At 40.8% G+C, this 16,967-nt stretch overlaps 3 protein-coding genes across 4 annotated transcripts; 1 reads left to right on the forward strand and 2 right to left on the reverse strand.

Annotated features, from left to right (window-relative positions):
• Positions 1–742: 742 nt before the first annotated feature.
• Positions 743–2,552, reverse strand: LOC149387111 (7-deoxyloganetin glucosyltransferase-like). The gene is made up of 2 exons (XM_089621523.1): positions 2,011–2,552; positions 743–1,826 (listed from the first exon to the last, which is right to left on the reverse strand). The coding sequence occupies exons 1-2, from the start codon at positions 2,519–2,521 to the stop codon at positions 889–891; spliced, it is 1,449 nt and encodes a 482-aa protein (XP_089477649.1). The 5' UTR covers positions 2,522–2,552; the 3' UTR covers positions 743–888.
• Positions 2,553–6,405: 3,853 nt separating this feature from the next.
• Positions 6,406–12,709, reverse strand: LOC149387112 (7-deoxyloganetin glucosyltransferase-like). The gene is made up of 3 exons (XM_089621522.1): positions 12,072–12,709; positions 9,317–9,587; positions 6,406–7,208 (listed from the first exon to the last, which is right to left on the reverse strand). Exons 1-3 carry the CDS (start codon positions 12,586–12,588, stop codon positions 6,521–6,523), a joined length of 1,476 nt encoding a protein of 491 aa, XP_089477648.1. The 5' UTR covers positions 12,589–12,709; the 3' UTR covers positions 6,406–6,520.
• Positions 12,710–13,308: 599 nt separating this feature from the next.
• On the forward strand, positions 13,309–15,753 carry LOC149387113 (7-deoxyloganetin glucosyltransferase-like). 2 transcript variants are annotated; one of them, XM_089621520.1, is made up of 2 exons: positions 13,309–14,032; positions 14,571–15,753. In XM_089621520.1, the coding sequence occupies exons 1-2, from the start codon at positions 13,507–13,509 to the stop codon at positions 15,554–15,556; spliced, it is 1,512 nt and encodes a 503-aa protein (XP_089477646.1). In that variant the 5' UTR covers positions 13,309–13,506; the 3' UTR covers positions 15,557–15,753. The 2 variants fall into 2 exon arrangements, with proteins under 2 accessions (XP_089477646.1, XP_089477647.1); XM_089621521.1 differs by having other exon boundaries at positions 14,574–15,753.
• Positions 15,754–16,967: the final 1,214 nt, after the last annotated feature.

The raw sequence follows: 16,967 nt of genomic DNA on the forward strand, positions 1-16,967 counted from the left end.
ACAATAATGTCATATTTATATTTTGTGTAGTTAAATTTATGTTTAAAAAAAAAATTTGAGTTAAGAAATTGTTTCCATGTACCAAACAGTTTTCACTTTTCATTTTTTCAAAAAAAAAAAGTGAAAAGTGTACCAAACAGTTTTTCCAGTTTTTTCAATTTCTCAAAAACAAAAATAAAAACTGTACAAAACAGCTTTTTGAAAACAACTACAAAACAGTTTTTCAGTACAACTACAAAAATTAGAAAACAGAAAACAAAAAACAGTTTGAGTTAACTACCAAACATCACCTAATGTGTCTGAGGGAGAGGAAGAGAGAAAAGAAATATTGAATGTTCGTGTGATAAGGACCGGAGAGAAATGAGCCCTGACTAAAATCCTTATGTGCCATACCAATTTAATTCTTTGTAATTTTCAACTAAATGATCTGATTTGATTATGGCATAATGGATGCCATTTATTAACCATCAAAACTTGATTCTTCTTTTCTTTTGAATAGCTTTACATTGTCATAATATGCATGATTGAGTAAACAAAAATCTATATATAAAAGGTAAACGTGTGATATATATATATATATATATATATATATATATATATATATATACTCCGTAGATATGTTACTTTTGATAATATATATAACAACTGTATATCAGCGTAGATATATATACACACATTTTAATAATTCATGATAAATTTTATAAGATATAAACTTATCTTAAAGAGAAATCATCTCCCAAACTTAAATTTGAAGACAGTATAACATTCAGAAGAAAAAAAAAATACATACATACCACCTAGACATATAACTCAATCATAAGTATCACACCACAAAATTCTAATTAATTTATTTTTAATGGCTGGGATTCAAATTTATTTTCTTTCTATTCAAGGAGCCTTGTTGTGGATTTTCAACAGAGCCTCCTTGACCAAAAAGTCAAAGTTGGTCAACGAGGAGCCACCGGGACTAATAGCTTCCTCGGCCTTGGTCTTCCACTCCAAGGCCTTGCTTCTCATCTCTTTCCCTCTCTCTCCATCCATCAACTCCCTCACAACACTCTCGATCTCCTCTCTCCTCGCAAACTCTCCGCCGGCGCCGATCTCGATCCCGACGCCCCATTCCCGGCACAGAAACCGGCAGTTCGTCGGCTGCTCGGCGATGAACGGCCAGCACGCCACCGGAACTCCGGCGGCCAAGCTCTCGATGGTCGAGTTCCAACCGCAGTGCATCAGAAACCCTCCGACGGCCGGGTGGGAAAGCACTCTCTCCTGGTTGCACCACCCCGCCACGACCCCTCTCCGGCCCAGCTCCGGCGGGAAAACCACCGCGTCATCTCCGACGACCAAATCCGGCCGGACGATCCACACGAAGGGCTTTTCGCTGCCGACCAAACCCCACGCGAACTCGACGAGCTGGTCGCGGCTCATGAACGTGCTGCTCCCGAAGTTGACGTACACCACCGAGCCGGCCTCTCTGCCGTCGAGCCACCGCAGACACTCGTTCTCTTCTCTCCACAGGTTAGAGGCGACGGAGGAGAGCGAGTCGGACGAGCCGGCGAGGCGGTGGAGCGGCCCGACGGTGAGGACTCGGGGAAAAAGGGCCGAGATTGTCTCCAAGACTCGGCTCTCGAGGGCGTCGAAGGTGTTGATTATTATGGCCGAGGCTCTCGGCCCTTTTTCCAAGTACGTGAAGGGAAGGTTCAGCATGGTGTCGTTTGGGTCGGTGGTACGTACGAACGTTGCCAGATCTCTCAGCCTTATGTCTTTCATGCTCGGAATCCAATCGATCACTGTGTCTAAATGACCATTGATTTCATAGCTTGTGTCTGCAAATCAGTAATCATTTGTTTTGTAGTTGATATTATGTATCTATAGTTGGTTTTGCTAATATTGTGTTTTAACCTTGATTTTGATTTTCGGTTTCGCTGAATATTCTCACTGCACCACTACTCATGTGTTCATACTAAAGTTAAATATAAATATATATGTATATATATATAAAAGCCTTACCTTTGAGCGGTGTAAGACCTTTTTCAATGAGCTGAGGAACTACCAAACGACCCATAAAACCGCAAGCACTCGCTGTCATAAACAGCGCACTCGGAATTCCCAACTCATCCGCAGCGTCGATCGCGAACGACATGGCGATGTCGGAAACGACGCAGGTCACCGGAGAAACCCCACCGTCGCCGCCGTTCAGCCTCGCGAGAAGCTCCCGGAAGGGCTCCAAGCAGTTCTCGGCGACGGACTTGATCAGAGCCGGTGGATCCTGCTGCGGCGCCTCCGGGTCCGGGCTCGCCGGAAGGCCGTCGGAGATGGCCTCGAACCGGAATCCGGGGACTCCGGCGAGAGATTCGGCGCCTCGGGATTTGACCAGACGCTTGTGGCTGTGCTCGTTCTGGACGAAGGTCACGTGGAAGCCTCTCCGGTGGAGGAGTTTTGCTAGTGTGAACATGGGGTTTATGTGGCCTTGTAAAGGCAGTGGAACACAAACGACATGTGGTTTGTTGATAGACCCCATCGTTTTCTCTTGTTGTCGTTTGTTATCTATGCTGTGGTTGTTGTGTGTATTGTGTGATCTCAACTACTGTGCTAGGCTAGCTCTGTTATATTATATAGCAAAAAACAACAAAGAGTATTGTATCGTTTTAAAGAGTACATGCTAACGCAAGCTTGAAGTGTCAAAGCATAGTTTCGAGATTCTCGTTCCAAAGCAATGTAGATCATCTGGCGCGAAAAGAACTATAACTGAATTTGATTAATGTACGAAAAATAAGACTTTGTGCAGTGTTTGGTTGAATATTGTGTGTCGTTAAATGGCAATAAAGGGAACTTATAGTGTCAAGGCATTTGAAGAAGAGTACTGCTTGCACGATTACTGTCCTGAACCAATGTAAATCATCTGGCGCGGTGTTGTAATTTCCTTAAATATTGATGTACTTACACATCCATGTAAGGCCAATATCCAATCGAAAACTCATTTCTTACTTTCTTTTCCAGAAAAAATATCAAATAAAATGGTAATTGTTCATCTTCAACCGTATTCAATTTTTTACCACAAATAAATATTCTGTTTATATTCCCTTATTATCTCTTATATTATATATGTTCCTGCCACTACTACAAAAACAGTTTTCCGGTGCGGATGACTTTTGGGTGCGACTATTCGCACCTAAAAGTCGCACCAATAAGACTTTCAGGTGCGAATAGTCGGACCCAAAAATCAATTAAGCGCTGGAAAATTTTCGCGAAATTTTTTGACTTTGGGTGCGACTAGTCGCACCCAAAAGTGTGGTACCACTATTGGATGCGACTTAGTCGCACCCAATACTTTCTCTAAAGTTATAGGTGCGACTAAGTCGCACCTAAATGATCTAAAATTTTCGGCGGCCAAAACTTCCCCCTTTTTTTAGAAAATGTCAATGGGTGCGACTTTGTCGCACCCGAAACCACTGACACAGGTCATTGGGTGCGACATAGTCGCACCCAAAGGTGTCATTGGGTGCGACAAAGTCGCACCCAAATTCAAAAGTCTGTATAAATTATACATCCGCTCGGGTTTTCATTTTATCCGAGCCAAACATTATTTTTAGGGTTAAAAAAAAAACTCTCTCTCCGATTTCTCTTCTCTCCCACCCCTGTCGCCGCCACCACTCCGACCGCCACCACTACCACTCTTCCCAGCCTCCGACCGCCACCGCTCTCTCTCTCAGCCTGCTCCGACCGCCACCACTTCTCAGCCTCGGACCGCTCCTTCCTCGCGCCAGACTCGATCTGAACCGGCCGGCCTCGCTCTTCTTCGCGCCAGGCTCGATCTGAACCAGCCGGCCTCGCTCTTCCTCGCGCGACCCGTCGAAGCCTCAGCCAAGAAGTCCGGCCGTGAGTCTCTCAGGTATGTGTGTGTGTGTTCGTTTATGTGTGTGTGTGTGTTCGTTTATGTGTGTTCCCGTGTGGTGTGTGTTTATGTACCGGTGTGTGTTTATGTGTGTGGTGTGTGTTCCCGTGTGCTCTATTGCAGAACAAAACCCTCGGCCCGGCCACGTCCTGGTTGAAGTCTCGCTCTTCCTCGCGCGACCCGTCGAAGTCCGGCCGTGAGTCTCTCAGCCAAGAAGTCTCAGTGTTTAGGTATGTGTGTGTGTGTTTATGTGTGTGGTGTGTGTGTTTATGTGTGTGGTGTGTGTTTATGTATGTTCCCATGTATGTGTGTGGTGTGTTTATGTGTGTCCGGCCGTGAGTCTCTCAGCGAAGAAGTCTCAGTCCGGCCGTGAGTCTCTCAGCCAAGAAGTCGCAGCACCGCCGCTGTCCCGCCAAGCTGCTCGAGACCCGCGCGCTTCAACTCCCCGTCGCAGCACCGTCGTGCCTCTCGCAGCCTCGCCGTGCTCTACAGGTTAGCCTCTCGTAGTCCTTTTAATTGTGTTTTTAATTAATTGTAATTAGTATAATTAGTCTAATTGTTAATTAATTAGGTAATTAAATAGTTGTTTATATGTATATATGTATTAATAATGTAGTTAGTATGATAAAATTGTTAATTTTGAAATCGAAATTAATTTGATATAATTATCAATTAGGAATTGTAATTAGTCTAATAATTAGGAATTGTAATTAGTGTAATTGTTAATTGTGGTTAGTAATTTATCAATTAGGAATTGTAATTAGTCTAATAATTACATGAATAGGTTGTTTAGTTTAAAATTAGTTTAATGAAATTAAAATTGTAAACTAGATTAGGGATACAATACAATCACATGTAATAATATTTCATCCATTAAACTGCCTCCCCAGGTCTGAAAACGAGGAGTAAATACAAACCAAAAGAGAAACCGAAAAGGCAAAGAAAATCAAAAGATAAGAAAGCGAAAAGTCACACAATTAACACAAAACATTAAACTCGAATTAAGTGCAGTAAATGGCGTTTTTAGGAGCCGAAAAGTTTTCGTTTATAGACTCGAAAAGCGTTCCATGTAGATAACGTCCGTAGCTTCGAAACGAATGGCACCAATAGCAAAACTGATGCTCGAGTCAACCGGTGCGCCCCCTCAAAGTCGCGCGTGCGTGGACCGTTTCTCAAATCCTTCCAGAAATGTCAAAGCGTGTTCGATGTGGGACTGTACTGCATCAGATTGGTATTACAATGTACATCATGTCGTTCCAGAATATTTATTATGAATTTTTTTTAAAAAGAAAGATAAAGAGCAATATTTGACACGATAATGGAATGAGCTGTGTACAGTTTGTAATATATTATATTTAGCACAAGTTTCAGATCTCGGCTAGAGATACTCAGAGCACAGAAAAGATGACATGTCAAACGTCCAATATTATTCTTAGTCTAAGCAAAGCATTAGTGATGCTCTCTGAAATGATTGATCATGTCTAAAACCAAAGAAAAGTAAGGCCATTGGGTGCGACTAGTCGCACCCAAAGACTTGGCGCGAAGACCATTGGGTGCGACTAGTCGCACCCAAAGACTTGGCGCGAAGGCCATTGGGTGCGACTAGTCGCACCCAAAGACTTAGCGCGAAGGCCATTGGGTGCGACTAGTCGCACCCAAAAACTTGGCGGGTAGACCAACGGGTGCGACTAGTCGCACCTAATGGCTTTCCCGCGGACTTTTTCGCACATCTTTTCTGACTAATGGGTGCGAATATGGGTGCGAAAATCCGCACCTAAAAGTCGCACCTAAAAGTCATGACCATCGGGTGCGACTAGTCGCACCCATGACCTTTAGGTGCGAACTTTCGGGTGCGACTTTGTCGCACCTAAAGTCGCACCTAAAGGTATCAATGGGTGCGACTTTCGACCTTTAGGTGCGAAAAAAGTCGCACCCAATGCTGCTTTTTGTACTAGTGTGCTCTTATATTTATTTCATGTTTTGATCTAATTAGATCACTTAGATTAATAATTTTTCAATATGTGATGAGAAATTACTCCAATGAATTAATTATAAATTTATATATATACATATATATATATATATATATATATATATATATATATATATATGCTTCAAAGCTAGAAAATTGATTATCCCAATCTTTATTATTTTCTGTTTCACTTAGAAATCATTTTTTTCCATTATATTTTTTTTCTATTATATTTTTTTACAATATTTAGAGCTTAATAATAATATGCTAAACTCTTGTTATTTGTAAAAAATAAATAATAAAAAACTGATGTCATATAATATCAAAATATTTTCGAACTTCTTCTTACATCCCTTTCAGCGACATAAATGGATTAAATTAGAAACTATAGATAATAATTATAGATAGTTATTCTAGTCTAGATCATCAGTTTTTCACTAACTCTATAGATAAATAAACAAAGTTTTATTAACGTTTTGAAAGACAAAATCATCCAACCTAAAAAAAAAAAAAAAAAAAAAACGTGAAAGTTTCGCATAACCTTAATAAGGATTCATCAACAATCATATTCATATAAGTAGAAATTGATGCATAATTAAGAAAACACACCCTGGATCGATTAACTCGGTCGTTGTACAATTTTTTTCTTTCTTTCATGAAGCCTTGTTATAATTTTTCAACAGAACCTCGTTGACCAAGAAGTCAAAGTTGGTCAACGAGGAGCCACCGGGACTAATAGCTTCCTCGGCCTTGGTCTTCCACTCCAAGGCTTTGCCTCTCATCTCCTTCCCTCTCTCTCCATCCATCAACTCTCTCACTGCACTCTCGACCTCCTCTCTCCTCACGTCGCCGCCGATCTCGATCCCGACACCCCATTCCCGGCACAGAAACCTGCAGTTCGTCGTCTGCTCGGCAAAGAACGGCCAACACAGTACCGGAACTCCGGCGACCAAGCTCTCCAGGGCGGAGTTCCAACCGCAGTGAGTCAAAAACCCTCCGACGGCCTCGTGAGAGAGAACGCTCTCCTGAGAGCACCACCCGGCCACCACGCCCCTCTCGCCGGTCTCCTCCAGAAACTCCGGCGGAATAACGGAGGAATCTCCGGCGACCAAATCCGGCCGGATGATCCACACGAAGGGCTTCATGCTGTTTGCCAAACCCCATGCAAACTCATTTAGCTGGTCTCGGCTCATCACTGTGATGCTCCCGAAGTTGACGTACACGACCGAGTTGGGTTCTTTGCCGTCGAGCCACCGGAGACACTCGTTCTCTTCTTTCCATAGATTATTGCCGATGGAGGCTACACCAGCGTCGTCGGTCCGCACGGAGCCAGAGAGTAAGCTTTAGTGGGGCAAAATATCATAAATAAAGTTTAATAGAGGTTAAAACCGGAAGGAAAAATGTCCAAAGAAAAATTAATGAAAAGTATTTTTTTAAAAAAATAGTTATTATTCAAATAACTATTAAAAAAATTGTAATGCTAAAATATAAATGAGGATAGCGATAATGGAGTAATTGACTATAAAAAAGTGATTATCCCAAAACACTAGGAATTGAGATCTCATTCAAATATTTCATAGATAGGGGAACGGCATATATTTTATTTTGCCGTATATAAACATAAAGAAGAAAAAAAAGTATAAGGTGTTATTTATTTATTTGTGAAAATATTTATAATTGGAACATGATGACTAAGTGTATCATATATGATACGAAGATAAAGGGTAAATTAGCTGTTAAAAACTAAATTATTGTAATGTTTTTTTGTATAAGTTATTAAACATAATTTATTCAATTAACTAAGTGATGGTTTTTTTAATCTAAATTGGCTTATCTACCATTTACTACAATATTTTTGTGGAAAAGGGGTGGGTTCTTTTTGTGTTGTCTCTCCTTTGGTCCATACATGATTATCATGACATTCGTTATGGTTTATTTATTTTATGCTTTGCACACACACACAAATATTGATAACATCACATCCAATTAATTATTTAAACACAAAATCCTAAGAGAATTATATCCATGTGTTAAATAAGATATATTTGTAATTTGTACATTTATTAATTATTAATAAAGTACCATAAGAAATAAATTTAAAATGTTAAAAAATAGTATAAGAGAAGATACTTTTATAGGTGCGAGGAATTCGAATACTTAAAAATATAAATAATATAAACTAGTAATAGTTTAAAATTAAAAGCTAAAGTAGTTTTAAGGAAAAGAGATTTTATATTCCTTGATAATAGTTATATTATTTTAAATATGAAGTGAAAACGGGATTAAGAAAAACATAAAAATACATTTAAAAAAAGGGATAATACATTAAAGTTTTTAACACTTTATTAACAATATATGTAAGCAAATTATCAAAATTATGGTGTTTATATAAACTTATAGTAATTATTAATAAAATTCAATTCTTTTTAACACATAATTATTGTATGATGTATGTAGAAAATGAAAAGAAAAAAAAAGATATGATTTTTTTTTTCGAAAATGTCACATGAAGTAATACAAAACTTATATATGATAGAAATATAAAAAAATTGGAATTATAAAATAAAAAATAGAAATTTGTAGTTATTAACTGTATGTTCAGTTAATTAAAATTTTAAGTTCTTTTTACAGCAATTTACAATTCCAAAGGTTAATTAACATTTATGGAATAATATTCAAATGCACTGTTATTGTGAATTGTGGTCAACAATGCCTCCAAGTACAATATGCCATATAATCTTTTTTTTTTTTTTTTTTGCTCGTAATATGCCAAATAATTTGTGGGTAGTAGTTATATATATACCTCCACAGTAAATTGGTATACACAGTATATTATTACAAAGTATGAATATATATATATATATATGATGAAATAAAAATGAGAGAGAGAGGGAGAGAGAGAGAGAGAGAGAGAGAGAGAGAGAGAGAGAGAGAATGCCATGGGGCATTTTAGAATATTGACATCTGGATCAAGTGGTAACATTGGGAAGAAAACTAATAAATAAAAAAAAGAGTGACGAAAATGCCTTGCTACTCCACTTTCTTAAGGTAAGTAATAGATAAGTAAAAAAGCGAATATAAATAATATTAGGCTAGTTTAATTTTATTACATGAATAAATAAATAAAATCGGGGTATTATTAGTCAGAAAAAGAAAAAGCCCTTAGACAAACTTAGTTGCATAATTTTTGACACATCATTAAACTTCTCATCCACTCAGTAAAAAGTCAATTTTGAAAAAAGACATTTGAAATAAAATAAATATGGCAAAGATAAGATTTCGAGAATAATGCAAATTAAATTTGGTAAAATTATTGGAATATGGTAAATTTAATTAATTTTTTTAGGTTTGACTATTCCTATTGAAATTGTTTGGTTTAAGGAGAGCATCGATGCTCTAATTAAAGTAGTAACTCCCTCGTTGGGAAGCTCTAATTAACAAACACATACCTTATTTCTTGGTTGTGGACAAGGCAGTGTAGCGGCCCGATATCCAAAAGGCGGTGGAAATGAGGGGCTAGGTGGATGAGAAGGGTGTGGTCTAATTCGTCGAAAGTGTTGATGATCACTGCGGTGGCTCGAATAGCGGCGGTGACGACAATAGAGGCCATTTCGAGCATGAAGTCCTTTGGATCTGTCGTCCATGCGAAGGACGGGAGGTCCCTCAGTCTTACGTCTTTCATACCGGGAATCCAGTCTATGACTTTGTCTAGATACCCGTCTATTGATATGGGTACGAGTTAAAAACAATAATTTAAGAATTGTGTAAATTAAAATTCATATGAGTTTAAAATATATTTCTTAAAATTTTATACAAGAACTATAATTATTGAGTATTGTAAGAGCCATCAATGTATTGCTATTTTATATAATAAAATTATATGTTATATATGTCTTAAATTTGTTTTACAAAAATTAAATGGTCTTATAGAACAAATTCACCTGCACCACCTGGATACAACTAACATCTCAAGTATCTTTTTTAAGGGCGTTTTCCACGACTTCCACTTAGAAAATTTTGTAGAATTACCGCTAGACCAAACTAACATGTCAAGTATGTGTAATTTACTTTAACATTAGAGTCACACACTCCGGTACGCACAAACAAATCATACAACACACATCATTAGTTAGCTTTTTCTCGGTCCATAATTCTCAAATTTGTTACCAAGTCTAAAGAGAAGTGACTTAGACTTGGAGGTAGGATCTAGTTTCGACTTCCTCTCTCTCTCTAAAAACCCTCTCTCTCTCTCTCTATAGCAAATTAGATCTAGATCTAGATCTAGCGGGGGTGAGCGCCGCCACCGCCCCTCTGGGTTCGGACGCCGTCGCTGTCGCGGCTCCGGTCCGGAGGGGAGGACGATTCTCCACGAGACCCTTCTCAGTGGATCCGTCGCAGAGGCCGATTCTTCTTCGTTTCTTCTTCGTCGCAGAGGTTGCCGAGCTCGAAGGCTGCCGAGCTCAGATCCGGCGACCGTCGACCGTCGAGCTCAGGACCGTCGACCGCCGAGCTCAGATCCGTCGACCGTCGACCGCCGAGCCCAGATCCGTCGACCGTCGACCGCCGAGCTCAGATCCGGCGATCCCAACCTCTCTGACCACGCTCCAGAGGCTGGCCACCGCCAAGAGCCCGCCCCGGCCCTCGAGCACCCCTTCCATCACCAGAGCTCCGGTCGGCACCGCGTCACCACCAGGCCCGGCCTCGCCATCGCCGCCCCAAGCGCCGCCGCCAGCTAGGCGGTTCGACCCTCCTTCGTCGTCGCTTCCTGAAGGTGCTCCACGCCGTGGGTTCGAGCCTTTGAAGCTTGACGAGTGACGGGTTGTTTGGGTCTGGGTTACGTTTGTTCTTTGGTGGTGGGGTCTTTTGTGTTTGTTTTGGTTGTAATTTCCCTGTTTTTTTGCCTTTTGCAATAGCTATCTGTTTTCTGAAGTTGGATTAGCCATCGTTCAGCCTTCCCTTATGGAATTCCATCGTTTATGCAGGTTTGAGACTCTCTTCCGAGGTCTTGTGCTCTTGGTTGTTCGGGTTTGCCTATCAACTATAGAGGTTTTTGTCAAAGAGCTGATGTTGTGCTCGATTAGTTGTGTGCTTTGTTGGTTTTCCATTGTTGGATTCCAAACCACGTTTAAACCCCTTGATCGCTTTCATTTGATCATATCGATGGGTTCGGTTCAGTCCGAGATCATGAGCATCTCTGTTTTGGGACTCTCAAAGTCTGCATTAGTGATTGTAATCAATTCTTTCTAATGGAATTCTCGGTTTTCCCTCAAAAAAAAAAAAAAAAAAATTCTCAAATTTGTTTTCATCTTTTCAATCTCTCTCTTACACACACGCACGTACACCTGCGCGCGGGCACGCTGAATATAATAATAGTCTTTAAATGATATAAAATATAAATTCGTATTATTCATTATTATAGATATTAAGTAATATCAATGTGATGAACCATGCATGTGATCAACCTTCGGGGATACAAGTTTACAAATAAGAAAGTGATGGATATGCGTATTGGGTGTCCTTCTTGATCCCTATACAACTTCATAGCATTTATTCCCCTACCTATAAGCGCAATGATTATAGCAATTTATAGTTACAAAAATAAATACGGCAGCAAAAAGGTTGTTGGTTTGATTTATTTATCACATTAATTAGCTATGGAGATACTATTTGCGCCGATTTTGTGCAAAAGAGCGTTCGTTCCATAAACGGTCGACGGTATAAAACAAACGAAGCTGATATAGCTAATAATGAAGATGATTGAGTTTACCTAAATAATTATATCAATTTATCAAACATGTTGCAGCTGATGTCGGAGACAAAGCCACTTATTATTTCGGAAAATTAGATTTTCTTATTATTAAATGTTATAAATAAGTACAAAAACCTATATTATTTATATACATAAACAAACCATTTACGACTCATTTTTTTTTCTTGACTCTAAAATTTTACTTAGATTTAAATCTGATATTTACGAGATTTTGTCGTGGATTGACGAACAATTTTTTTTTTAATTTTTTGTCTAGAGCTTCGTCACTTACTAATTTTTTTTTTTTTAATAAACACTTACTCCTTTGACTCGCCAATTAAAACATATATATATACTTGAATTTTGTTCTTTTTCCCATCTTGAAATTTTCAAACTAAATCTGTGTGTTTATAAATTTTGTATTCAATATTAAGAGTTTGAAAGAATGAAATGACCTTTTAGTGGCACAAAGCCCTTTTCCAGGAGACGTGGAAACTGCACGTATCCCATGAACCCACACGCACTGGCCGTCCACAGAACAGCCACCGGAACTCCGATCTCCTCCGCGGCCTCGACACAAAACGACATGGCAGGGTCGGAAGCGACGCAGCTCACCGACGGAACTCCGTCACCGCCGCCGAGCCTCGAGAGAAGCCGCCGGAACGGAGCCAGGCAGTACGCGTTGGTAGACTTCAACAGCGAAGGGATGTCCTGCGTGGCGTCGTCGGAGTCTCCGTCCGCCGCCGGAGGAAGGCCGTCGGGGATGGTCTCGAAGCGGAATCCGGGTCGGGTCGCGACGGAATCGGGGCCCCGGGACTTGACGAGGCGGCGGAAGTTGTACTCGGTGTGGACGAAGGTGACGTGGAAGCCTCGGCGGTGGAGGAGCTTGGCTAGGTTCAGCATTGGGTTTATGTGCCCTTGCGCCGGGAACGGCACGCAAATCACGTGCGGTTTATCATCCACAGAACCCATAATGATCACCTTGGTTTTCCTGTGTATATAGTTGAGTGATAATAGGGTTTGCTTATTATATCTTTATAATATATATTGTTTTATTGTCGAGAGAGAAAAGTTAGTACTGTTTTACTTTACACCAACGTGTTTGAAAGGAGAGTCTGAGAAAAAGTATAAGAGATTTCATTGATATATTATTGATTGCAGCACATGGAACAAAGCTGGTGATATTAATTTGCATAAATGAGTGTTTGTATATCCAGCTCATACTAGGTCCGACTCGCACGCAAGTAAACCAATGTCAGGTCTACTTCAACGAACGTGCTAAAAAGACACCCTAATTGAGAACTCCAATGCGTCGTATAACAAATTAAGAAAAACGGTACAAAATAGTAATTTGAAATTAAATTGGCAAAATATTCAAAATTTTAAATTTTCAACAAAATAATCAAAGTTAGGTTGTCAAATATTTTTTGACACTAAAATTAAATTTTCGGATAATTATTATAAACACTTTATCACTTTCAAAAATATTAATTCTAATATTAATTTTATCTTTGAAACTTGATTACGACATATTTTAACTATTTTTTTAATCTTAAATTTGTTTTAACTATTTTTTTAATTTTAAATCGGCTACTTAGCCGCCCCTAAATCATGTCAACTTACGTAATTCAATGGACGACCCGACAAAGCACAGACTATAAACAATGAAAATGATTAAGTGTGGTTACTCGTATCGAAGGATAGACATGGAAAAAAAAAAAAAGTCAAACAAAAACACTCATCGCAAATTCCAAAACCACTCACATGATGATAAGAGCTAGCTAGCTCCACCTGGTCGTGTCTCAACTCTTATCAAACTCCATTATTTTCTCTTTCCCTGCGATCTTCAACAAATTGAATTCGAACCAAACCCCAGATCATTAAAAAAAAATGGATGATGAATTATCAGGAACGTCAAAGAAGAAGAAACCCCATGCTGTGTGTATCCCTTTGCCAGCACAAGGCCACATAAACCCAATGCTAACCCTAGCCAAGCTCCTACACTTTAAAGGCTTCCACATAACCTTCGTCCACACCCAATTCAACCACCACCGTCTGATCCGATCTAACGGCCCGGATTCGCTCAAAGGCTCGCCGGGCTTCCGCTTCGAGACGATCTCCGACGGACTTCCGGAGTCAAACCGCCGCGGAGTCCTCGACCTCCCGGCGCTCTGCGACGCCCTCCCGGTCCACGGCCGGAGATCTTTCCGAGCCCTCGTACTCAGGCTTCTGGAGCCTTCGCCGGAATCGCCTCCGGTGAGCTGCGTCGTGTCCGATGGAGTGATGGGTTTCACGGCTGACGTGGCTGAGGAGTTTGGGATTCCTGAGGTGTTTTTGTTCACTCCCAGTGCTTGTGGGATGTTGGGATATCTCAACTATGATGAGTTGGTGAAGAGAGGCTATTTCCCTATGAAAGGTATATATCTGTTAACCATGATTCGAACTTATTAACTATGACCATAAATTAGACTTGATCATTATTCTCATATATGAGAGACTTTTTCAATCTTGTTTGTATGATAAATTGATAATAAGAATATAATTTGTACTTTTTTGTTATATCATCTGTACGTAATTTTAAATAAGTGATTTATGTTAATTTTAAGTATATCAAGTTTGATACAATAGAAATCTCGAATTTTCATTATATAGGATAAGGTTATGATCGACTCAATTTAGAATATCGAAAAATAATGATAAATAGTGCATGTTGATTAGAATTTTGTACAAATTTGTGAATGAGACGTGACAAAAACCTTGGGAAATTAAAAAACAAACAGAGACAAATGTGACGTGATTTTAAAAAAACCAAACAACAATCAATCGTGATAATCTATATCTCAAATTCTCAATCACTCTGTTGGAGATGGAGGCTATTATATTTTTCTTGTGTGTTTTTGCCATCGTGAAATTTATTTCAAGACTAATATTTTTAAATACTTATAATTTACAAGCAGACGGAAGCTACTTGAGCAACGGCAAGTTAAACACCGAGCTGAACTGGATTCCGGCGATGAAAGGAGTCAGACTGAGAGACCTTCCGACATTCCTCCGATCAACCGATCCGAACGACACGATGTTCAACTACAATCTCAAGATGATGAAGAACGCCAAGAGATCCAAGGCCATAATCCTCAACACGTTTGAAGAATTAGAGTCGCAAGTCCTCCACGCAATCAGAACCCGCCACGTGGACGACTTTCCCAACCCGCTCTTAACCGTGGGTCCTTTGCCGCTCTTGCTTCAACGACACGCAAAGGACGCCGAGAGCTCTCCGGAGGCGTCGATTACGTCGAGTCTGTGGAAGGAGGACGTGGCGTGCTTGGATTGGTTGGAGCAGAGAGAGTCGAATTCTGTGCTGTACGTGAATTTCGGGAGCCTCGTGACGGTCACGGCGAAGGAGATCGGCGAGATCGCTTGGGGTCTGGCGAAGAGCGGACATCCTTTTCTGTGGGTAGTCCGATCGGATCTGGTCGACGGCGGAGACGAGGCGATCGCGGCGGCGGAGATCGACGGCGATCGGGGTTTGATCGTGGATTGGTGTCCCCAGGATCGGGTTCTGCGGCACCGTTCGATCGGGGGGTTTCTGACGCACTGCGGGTGGAATTCGACGCTGGAGAGCGTTTCGGTCGGAGTGCCGGTGATTTGCCGGCCGTTTTTCGCGGATCAGCAGGTGAACTGTTTCTTCTGCTGTCGGGATTGGGGGATCGGTCTGGAGATCGGCGGAGATGATGAGACGGCGGAGAGAGGGAGAGTCTTGGCGGCGGTGAGGGAGTTGATGGAGGGAGAGAGAGGGAAGGGATTCAGACTCAGGGCTCAGGACTGGAAGAGGAAGGCTGACGTGGCGGTGGAACCCGGTGGGTCGTCGTTTCGTAATTTTGAGACGCTTGTTGAGATGCTCAGAGATGAGTCTCTTAGCTTTAGAAATAGGAGAAAATAAGATCAATAGATTGATTATGACTCATAATTTATGAGTTAATGGTAGATTCCAAATCATCTTCTTTAATTTTTTTTTTCCTGTCTTTTCTTGTGTCTTTCCATCATTTTTGTTTTTGATGTGTTAAAAAACGACGACGTGGCTTATTATTAGTTTTTTTACAAATAAAAATCAAGTAGATGATCAGATTCATAATATTATGGATAAATATCACTTTTGCCCCCCTGTAGTTTGCCACATTTTTCAAGTTAATCTTCGAACTCTCAAAACGATTTTTTTAATGCTCTAACTTTGTTTTTTAACTGTTTTAGTCCTTCCGTCAAAATTTCCGTCAAAAATTATGTTAAATGAGGGTAAATTTGTAATCATATAAAAAAAAAAATTAATATTTATAAAGAATGAATTAAAAATAAACATAAATTGTTAAAAATAATAAAAACAAAAAAAATATCTTCTTCTTCTTCGTCACATTCCCACTCTCTCTCCATCTCTAACCCAATCTCGCTCCGAAGCCGTTGCCGCCGACGCCGAGCTCGAGGGCGGAGCTGGGGAGTGGGGGCGATCGGCGCCGTGGCCGCCGTCTCAGCGCCTCCCATCTACGAGCCCGCCCAGATCTGTGCCTCACGTCACTGCTCCAACTCGAGAAGAATTTCTCACCGGCATCCATGGTGCTTCAGCCCGGTCCTCGCGCAGATATGGCCTGAGCTCGGCCTTATTTGTTTCAGATCTGGTCCATGAAGAGCCTCCTCCTCTTGTTCAGCGGATTCTCCGTCTTCTTCAGGTCTTTGACCGTGCACACGTCAGCAAGGCTCGCGAACGACTTCGATTTCCCCGTGAAATGAGTCGACAATCCTCGCCTGTGATTCAATTTATTTATTTTTTTCTTTCAGTTTATTCAATTCAAGAAAACACCTAAAAGCTATATGGAGACTCACTTGATTGGGAGAGAATCTTCCATAGAGTCCATGGACGCCAGAGAGCCGCCGCGAAACTTGCTCTCGGCCTCGTCGCCGTTCGACGACAAGTTCTCCACTTTCGATCGACGACGAGACGTCCGACGCGGCGTCTTCCGGCGATCTGCTTCCAGATCTGTGCTCGGACCCTTCCCCGGCGGCGTCGGAGAAGAGCTGCGACGGCCGTTTCATGGCGCCGAACGCGGTGGATCCGCCGATCAGAACCTCCATGGGAGTCTCCGCCAAGGCTTTTCGCTTAGCCCTCGTCGATGCAAGGTTCAGCGAGCGAGAGAGAGAGACTTACTTTTTTTTGGGGTGTTTTAGAGAGAGAAAATAAAATAAAAATGTGATTTTTTACTATATTGCCCCTTGTTTCATTGTCACGTGATTAAAATATGCCTATTTGACTGACAGAGTTATGCAAATATTGACGGAAGGACTAAATGGGTCCAAAAACAAAG

This window comes from Urtica dioica, chromosome 8 (assembly GCF_054948205.1).
Source record: "Urtica dioica subsp. dioica isolate 48M chromosome 8, U.dioica_male_clone48M_v1_H2, whole genome shotgun sequence".
NCBI lineage: Eukaryota > Viridiplantae > Streptophyta > Magnoliopsida > Rosales > Urticaceae > Urtica > Urtica dioica.